Source organism: Ammospiza nelsoni, chromosome 6, assembly GCF_027579445.1.
Source record: "Ammospiza nelsoni isolate bAmmNel1 chromosome 6, bAmmNel1.pri, whole genome shotgun sequence".
In the NCBI taxonomy this organism is placed as follows: Eukaryota; Metazoa; Chordata; class Aves; order Passeriformes; family Passerellidae; genus Ammospiza; species Ammospiza nelsoni.
This window is the reverse complement of record NC_080638.1, coordinates 30,516,388-30,525,719: the sequence shown is the minus strand read 5'-3', so window position 1 is coordinate 30,525,719 and position 9,332 is coordinate 30,516,388. Positions and strand designations below refer to the sequence as shown.

General features: G+C 44.4%; 1 protein-coding gene across 1 annotated transcript in view; it reads right to left on the bottom strand.

Annotated features, from left to right (window-relative positions):
- Positions 1-2,162: 2,162 nt before the first annotated feature.
- LOC132074595 (deubiquitinase DESI2-like) overlaps positions 2,163-9,332 on the bottom strand; it is a 48,058-nt gene continuing 40,888 nt past the window's right edge. Inside the window, exon 5 of the mRNA XM_059474493.1 lies at positions 2,163-2,879. Coding sequence (XP_059330476.1) covers positions 2,637-2,879 — 243 coding nt within the window. The 3' untranslated portion in view covers positions 2,163-2,636. The remainder of the gene's footprint in view (positions 2,880-9,332) is intronic.

Below are 9,332 nucleotides of genomic sequence, written 5' to 3'. Positions count from 1 at the left end.
CTACTTAATCATTTTTTACTTTGTGAAGTACTGTGAGAGGGCTTTCTGTGTGAAATATGCCTCTGGAGCCCATCTCCTAGATGTATACATGATGCTTCATCTGAAGGTGCAGAGCAGAAACACAGGTGTGATAACTGGATGGCTTTTTTCACAGCAAAGGGAACGAGGTGTTTCTGACTGCAGTTGCCCTGGCCTAGACAAATAGTCTGGGAAAGCCTCTTCTCACTTTCCCCCTGAGAAGGACCTTTAAAATTCATTGCACATAACGTGCTGCTGGCTGTTGGCAGAATCCCTGGGAACTTCAGACAAATGAAGCTTGCAATGCTGCAATGGTTTAGGCTGCAATGACCACGACTGCAGGGGAATACAGAGTGAAACAGTACATTGTGCAATACGGTTTCTGGGCAGTGGCACAGAGATCATGATGGAAATACTACTAAACATCCCTGGACAAGCCATACGAATCAAGATTGGTATTGGACTGGTTACCAGGAGCTGCAGAATTGCTCACAATGCAGCATTGGCTGTGGGTAGCCAAGGTTAACAAGGAACATGACTTTAGTTCAGTAGACATCTTGCAGCAGTTTGTACAGAGGATGAAAATGAGATACATGTTGTAAAGGTTTTGTTGCCTAAACACGCATCACTTCGAGAGGCAATGGAGTGAGGCCATCCTGTGAGTTACATTTCCATCCAATAGATCTCTCCAGAGCCTCCTGCTTCACTAAGGGCATGCACATATAACAAATCATTAAATGTTGTCTGTGCAGACATGATGTACATCATAGCTGAGACCTTCAGCCCTGAAAGGACACACTCCTGTATACCTGAGCTAAAGAAATAGCTGGTTGGATTTAGCATGCATTTGTCACCAAAAAAAGGAAACAACCAACATCTTAAAGGCTTGTAGTTCCCTCTGGGTCTGGGATGGAAGTCCTGACTTTGTAGTAGCTGTTGAGAATCTATTTCTAAAATGGCAACTCCCTCTCAACAGACTGCCTGTTCCTTTTTCATCCTCCTTTGTGTAGCCAAGAGAAGTTGCAAGGGAGGGAGGGGACCTGGATTTCCCCTTTCATTCTTTCCTACACCTTCTGACTAGAATTCCTACTGAGGTAATTGAGTGGAAGAGTTAGTGTACTTGTCCTTTCCTCATTCTGTGCTTTCTCATCAGCTGTCAGAATTAGCATAAATACATCCAAGGACCAGGTTCTTGTGGAGCCAGCTTGGAGAGGCCAGTGAGCCAGCTCTGCCCATTTTTCATTCCACTGAAGTAGTGCACACAGCGGAAGGCATTGTGGTGGCCCATGCATTGGAAGGGTCATTTGTGCTTTCCAGATGTGGCCCCAAGTTTCCCCCTCCACCTCCAAAAAGGGAAGTGAAAGGAACAGGTTGACATGCTTTGGGTTCACCATTTGTTTTTTACCTTCTTGGGTTGGCTTGTAAATAGGCCAGGGAAGAATGGCTCTGAAGCCACGTTTTATGGGAGGAAAATCTGAAGGAAATACTGACCTTCCAAACAGATTCATTCTCCTCTTCCTTGAGCTCAGGAAGGCCATTTCCCCAAATACAGCCAGCAAATGTCAGCTAGGAGAGAGGTTTCCTAGGGAATCTGGGGGAAAAAAGGAAACTGGGAACACTGCCTAGAATTAGGAAAACTGAGAGAGGTCTGTGCCAAAAAGCACCAATATGGTCAAGTAACCTCTGCATCTACTTAGTAGCTGCCTCTAATCACCACAGCCCTGTGCTTTTTTTGACCCCAAAGAAAAGCCACAGTAACACATTCATTTTCTAGGTTCTTATTATTTTCAAGAGCAAGACAATCATTTAAGCTCTTAAATCTGAGTACTGAAAACAGGTGGTTGTAGAACAGGAGCACCTTTCATTTGTCCTTCACATGAGTTAGAAACCTGATAATTACAAAAGGGATGGATCTGAGTGGAGTTTGTTGCTGGTCTGAGAGATGAGAAGGTTGAGTTCTGGCTCTGGTTCCTTCACTGGGTGTGGGCAGGTGATTTGTCATTGGGGAAGGGAAAATCCAGCCAAAATAGAGAAGAGACTGCTGGTCTTAAATGGGTAGAGGGAGAGATAAAAAGATAAAACAGTTCCAGAGAAGGAACATCACAGTATGTGCACTCTGCCCATACACATGCTCTCATGTCTGAGAGATGAGAAGGTTGAGTTCTGGCTCTGGTTCCTTCACTGGGTGTGGGCAGGTGATTTGTCATTGGGGAAGGGAAAATCCAGCCAAAATAGAGAAGAGACTGCTGGTCTTAAATGGGTAGAGGGAGAGATAAAAAGATAAAACAGTTCCAGAGAAGGAACATCACAGTATGTGCACTCTGCCCATACACATGCTCTCATGCCTGAGAGAGTCAGCAGTTCTCTGTAGATCAAGGATCATGGAGGCCCCTGGAGGAGAATACAGTTTAGTCATCACAATCCTCAGTTCTGTGTTGGGGTTCACAGTCATTTTGCCAAGCAGCTGTAGTGGCAGTCCTTGGAAAAGGGACTGAAGCGGAAGGGGTCTTCCCTCCCCTGTGTTGTCTGTTGAAGAGAGAAACCAATGTGTGCGAAAGGGTGTGAGAAATAAATAGAGCAAGAGAGCAGGGATGTTATTTGGGGGCAAACTGGGCGGTTTAGACCCGTGTATGTCTACAGGTTCGTGATGTGCCTGAGGCTGAGGGGGCTGCAGAGGTGGAGGGGGACTCCTCATCTGTTGTGTCCCCTTGATCCTCCTTGTGGAGACCAAGGCTGATGTGGCTCTGCAGGGCTGCTGGGGTCAGCCATTCCTTGGGGAGGCAGCTCTGGAGGAAGGGGATGCAGGAGCTGAAGTAGGCCAGGCGGTTCACCCAGCGAGGGATCTCTTTCCCACATAATATCTGTGGAGTAAACCAAAAGGGAGCATGGTTAATAGTACCAAAGCAAGTGTAGAGGCAATGTCATCCCCATCCACACCACCACCTCAACAGGGTGAATTCCCTGTTGCTCAAAACAGAAAGAAGCATCTCCTGCAGTCAGAAACAGCAGTAACTGCCAACTTCCACGCTGACATGCACAGGGATCCCTGCCAGCTGTAGGTCTTGTTAGCATCATAACAGAAACCAGGAAAAACAGTTTGTGGCTTTGGTGACTCTGTTCTCCAGGCAGTCCTCACTGGCTTTGGTGACTCTGTTCTCCAGGCAGTCCGTGGGTAAAAGAACAGGCCTGCTGGGGCTTCTCAACCAAGACTGACATTCCTTTAGCAAATAGCTCAAAAAGTCTGGGAAAAATATTAAGCTGTTGCTGGCAAGACCTTGAGGAGCCCAGAAGCTGAGTATGACTAGGTAGATGGAGATGCCTGAGAAGCTGTTCTTGTTCCTCTCTTTTCTTCCTTGGGCTGACACAGTGGTCCAGTCCAATTACAGTATCTGAGGGTCCTTATCCTATTCTACCATACCACTCTCTAATTTCTCCTCATATGGTATGCGGAGAATGAGGTATTTCCCCCCCTAATATGGGGGGAAAGTAATTTAAAAAACCCAGCCTAGGTTGTAAGTATCTCTGTTCCATCCTAGATGCTCCTGGCACTGACTTGGATTACACTCTGCCAGCACAGATACTGTTTTACAAGGTCATATCAAATTCAGCACAATGAAACAAATTGCTTCACATTGCAGACCCTTTCTTTTGTAGCATTTAGCCATGCAGACACACAGGTGCCAGATTTTAATAGCTGTATCTGGCTTAGACCACATAAAATATGCTTCCCTTTACATTTTACTATATCCCTTAGCAGGCACAGAAGACACACAGGGAACTGATCAGTAGGCATGCCTCAAGACCCTGTCTTTAGTAAATTTACTGCCTGTCTGTAAGGCCCTACACTGGAATGCTAGAGCCTAAAGTCCGTAGCAGGTTCGGGAGTCATAATACCCAAATTCTCCTTCCCTCCCTGTGTTGCTTCCCATGGAGCAAGAGAGACAGAGAGGAAACTCCACCCCACAGACCTTGTCCCACAATTTATATGAATTAATGTTTCCAGGGTTGTCCATACTGTACCTTTTGCCAGTACTAAATTCCTCTGCTCTTCCTCCCACCCACTTTCTGACTAAAACCACACTTAATTTAATACCAAGTACTGCAAAAACTCCAAGGGTGTTTGTCTGGAGTCCACTAAGAAGATGATTTGGTGATAAATCTCTTATTGGCAAGTTAACGTAGAGCTTAGAGGTTTCAAGAAGTTTTCAGGGAGAATGGAACATTTTCTAGAGGGTGGGCTGTACTGTGTTGCAGCTGGTCCTTCCTGTAAATGGCCAGGCCAGAACACTCCAAGCTCCATTCCAACAGTCACCTTGAGCATAAGGGAATTAGCTTGCTCCAACAGTGTGACATTTCCAATGAGGTGTGGAGAAGGCAGCAAACCTGTGACTGTGCTAATTTGACTACAGAACTCACTTTATTTTTATACGCATTGTTTAAAAATCAATGTGTGAAATTGGAGACATTATCATTAGGTATCAGAGAATGAGCAGAGCCATTTAGCTGCTAAAATTACTTGCAAGCATAGACTGTTCTTTACCTAATGCACTCCAAGGACTTCTATTTCAGTTCTCACCAATGCTGCATTCCACTTAACCTTAGACACACCTATATGAATCTGTATTTTTGAAATGTTTAAACTGAGGACACTTATTCAATTAACAATTTTTTATCTCCATCTAGATTCCCTGATTTCCATTGCTAGGGCTATTGCCTGAACCCATAGGTGGATACCCTCTCCACATATGCTTGAGACTCAATAATAGAAAATTTGCTGACCCATTTGATTTTCTTACCAGACATATCAGACAATTTTCACAAGAATACTGTTGAAGTTTAAGACTCTATTTGATGTGTTCTACTCGAACATTTTTACCTACACTACACTAATTTGACCTGAGCCAATCACAAGTTGCACTACAATTTCCCTCAGATTTTGTAGCATTCCTCTTTCTTCCTCTTCAGGAACTTAGGCAACATATTGCCATAGAAAGTGACTCAGTTTAGGCTCCTTGTGATATATGCATGCATGTGAGTTTAGTTCTCAAGCAGTTTAAAGTTTTAATTAAGACTTCCTCCTAGATATTAATAGATAGAACAACTAAACCAAAGTATGATTCTTTGGAAAATTAGCTGAAACAACAGAACAGCATAAGGTAATATGGCCTGAAATGGAAATACTGCTTTTAAGAGTTGGGTTTATTTTCTAAGTACATCCCCTAGCAACTGAAATAGCACTTCCCAATGTAGAAGCAATGATGAGGTGGCTGCCTTATTTTTATAGGAGCTTCTTCACCCAGAATGAATCAATAAGGCAAGGAAGAGCCAGAGCAAGAATGAAGATGTGTGGGCGTTGGGCCACCAAGCAACAAAGGGCAGTTTGTAGACATCAGGGATAATGATGCAGTCAAAGTGGTTTCCCCTTACCTCAGTGTTTGCTTGCCATATCACCTCTTGTCTATGTAGCCTCATGGCAGAACACAATGTTCAATAGGAACAAAAGGGCAGTGGCAGGGAATGCTACCAACACTACAATCTGCTTCTCTGTTTTTCACTCCTTGACATAAAGCACATTGTGCTGGAGCATCCAGCAGTGCTTAGCTAATGGAGAAATATCAAATGAATCCCTGGCTGCCATGGGATTAAACCAATTGAGTTCAAATAAAACAGCACAAGCAAGATGAAGTGGGTGTTTTCCAACTGCATATGAAGTCACATAAAAATTACCTACTGCAGCTCTTCTGAGAAATTCTGCACTGAAAACCACTCACTGGAACAATAAATTCACTGAATGCTGTTACCACCCATTGTTTCCATCAGCAGAACCCTTTTCCAGATGTTTTTAGAGTTGAAAATTTCACATGGGGTTTTTTATGTCGAAGAAGTGGGGTTTTCTCTGTTGAAGGGGATGAACTTCTCTGTGGTATGTAATGTACTAGCTCTGATAGGAGATGCAAATAAATAAAAAACTGTTACAGGTCAGAAATTGCAGCAAGCACAACTTCTGACTGCAGACCAGTTCTTGCTTCAGGCACTTGGGTGAAGGCTGCATGTACCTGCAGCTTCCACTGAGCAGCACCAGCTGCCAGAAAGCCAAGTCTCCCATAGCTGCAGCTGCTTCTGGGGACTCGGTGTGAGAGCTGTGAGTGACCCAGCTGGCCCCTGCAGAGTCAAGTGGAAACAGCCATTCAGCCATCCTTGGCTGAAGCCAAATGGGCAGGAGAAATAGGACCTGACAGTCTGGGTGCTTTTTCTAGGCAACTGTCAAATCCACACCAGGATTTCAGCTCATCAGGAAACAACTAATTTGGAATATGGAAATATCCTCCAAATATCTTAAGCTGTATCATCTTGCACTAAACAGTCAAATGTACAAACTGGTTAAAATGTACAAACTGCCCTGCACCGTCTCCCCTCCCCTAAGTGTCCTAGGAGCTACCTGTCCCTGCTGGGCAAGGCTTTAACATTTCCCTGTAAATCTTTGCAGTGGGCAGGGGAACAGCCTAGCAGCTGGGCCATATGGGCTGAAATGCCATCCAGCAATGGAAGATTTCCTGAGTCTCCTGCCTTTTACAAGACAATGTTATCAATATGCTGTATTTTGAGAGGGCTTTGGTTCTATGGGCATATGCTAGACATTATCTGAGATAGTCTAACAGGATGAGCCCCTTTCAAAATATAGAGAAAAGCTGATCGGTTGTAGATCCTAAGAGAAAGCTCTCAAATGTAATAGGTTCTGTGCTGTGCTGGATGATGCAATTGGGGCAATTCAAACCATGCATGGAAGTATAACTCAAGGCACTGAGAATAGTTTTTGTAAGGGAGCCTTCTCAGGGGCTCCAATCCATGTAGTCCTCCAATCCATGAGAATCAAGATGAACAGAGGCAACGTAACATTCCTCAAACAATACAACCTATCTACTTCAATTCTTATCTTCAAACTGAGGCTTGGAGAGTTCAGTGCTGAACATCTGTTGAAGCACCCACCACCTCTTCCACTTAGCAGCCTTGCTAAAAGATGAGGTGGAGTCCACATGGGGCATGGATCCATTTGAGCCACTCTACAGAATTCCCCTTGGTGTCTCTTGAAGAATGCAGAGGGGTTTTATTGGCACCTGAGGAGTCTAACACACACCTCAGAGCAATTTAAGAGCAAAGGCTTTAGAACTACGGGGAAATCATTATAGCATTTGCATAAATGGTTCCTACAAGGACTACACAATACAGCATAGGTTATACTGGTCAGAATTTCAGAATAAGGCCATTAGATGCAAATCAGCATATCTGCTCAGGCAAGGCCTGCAGGCCGTGCTAGAGCAGCCAAAACACATATGTGGAAAGAGAAAATGGCAATTCAATCCATGTACTTCTTTGACAGATCCAGAATAAACCAGTAACCCAACACACAGGGACATCTTTTTTGCCACCTCACAAAAACTAACCTGGCAGCATAACTGCCCAGTGCTGGCAGAGCTGAGGGAGTTTGAGTGCATCAACAAGGAATATACCTATTAGCTCTGCACCTCAGTCAGCTGCTGCACATAGTGTGTACACTGAAAATAAAATTTGTGAGAGAGAACGGACATAACCACCTTCACAACACACCTGAAGGTACAGTCTCACCTTGGTGGACTTGGCATGCTAGATCAATTGCTTGAAAAAGATTTATAGTATACTTACTGTGTGAAAATTACAGTTTCTACTCTAGGGAATTCAAGCAGCCTTTGGGAATCACCAGAATAGATAAAGTGCCACTGGGCTGTTAAGCTGCCTGCAGCACACGTTCAGCAGAGCCAGGAATGGCCTGTGACTTACAGAGGAAAGGCTATAGCTGAGAAACTGTAGATGAGGATAAATGAGCTCAGTAATGAAGCTATGTTCTGGGAGGTAGCAGCCTGAGTCAAAGTCAGGAAGGTAGCAGCCAAGTCAAAGGAATTTTAAATTATTTTAAGCAACTGCCTGAAATGCCCCCATTCTCCTATGCAATCCTTTTTTGTTCTGCAACTCCTACAGGTCTTCTCTAGGACTGTGGGTGTTGTAAAGTAGAGGTAGCATCTGCACCATCTATCTGAGACTAGCCAGGAGTGAAGAAAAAAGGAAAGCATTGAAAGGAGGAAGTAATACCTACAGTCTTGTGAAATATGAGTCTCCTTGAGCCAGGTCTCATAAGCTCTTGGAGATACATTTCACACCCAAGATAGCTCAGCTGTCCTAGAAGGCATAAAATCAGCAGGATGGCTTCTGTGGTAGTGTTGGAAACAAAAAGGTTTTAATAAAAGGCAAAATAACAAAACTCTTTACAGAGGAAAACAAAGCCAGGTGCAAGAGTCTTTGGCCCTGGTAAAACACTCAGAAAAGCGATTTGTTTCTTTGTTCTCTTCTTTTTCTAGTAAATTGCTCAGGTGGGACTTTTTGGCTCCTGTCCAATTAGTTATCCTTAAGTTTGAGGTGAAGTCCCCCAGGTTCTATGAGATGTCTTTTCACCTAATTGAGGAGAGAAACTTCTGGGCTTACTTCCTTATTAAGGGGACAAAGGATAGTTTTGTCACCCTGTCAACAGGAGGCACATTCCTATAGTCTTGTTCCCCTTGTGAAGCTAGTTAGAAGCATGTCAGTCACCTCTGTGGACATGTGGTAGAAGGACAGAGTTGCCTTTCTGCAGCAGTGTGCATGCACAGATGATGGGGTAGGTAGCTCTGGGTCAAATGAGGCAGCTGGCTCATAGCACCTCAGCACTCACAGCGCTGTTTCAGCTTCACTGGCCAGGCCACCAGTGGAGAGGCAGTGGCTGCAATTGTGACATCTTGTTGAACCACACTGAGAGCTGGATTCTGAGTGGCATCACTGATTAGTCATGTACCAACACTGGAGCATGGCAGTGCCCTCTTGAGCGTGAAGGTCTTTGTAACAAGCACTTGTAAGTATAGCCAACAGCTGCAGGGTGATAGGGGAGGTAGCAAGTGGCCTCATAACAGATGACCATTTGGGGAAAACTGGGTATAATTGAGTCTAGGCTACTTAATGGCATTTGAAACAAATAATCTCCCACCAAATGAATGAACAACTGCAATTTGGCATGAAGGGGAATTGCCTTCTCCTAGCAGATGCTGTTTCAAGAGCACTGGCTGAGAACAGCTGTTGCTTAACAAGGTCATCCTTTCAAGTGTTGTGGACATGCTGAGCATGACCAGGCTGGCCCATATGCATAGAGGGACAGACATTAAGAGTGTCTATTTTTCCTGCATAGCTAACCAGAAAACTCTCGTGTTTCGGTCTCAAGCCTTGTTTCCTAACACCAGTGAGAAGCAGATTGC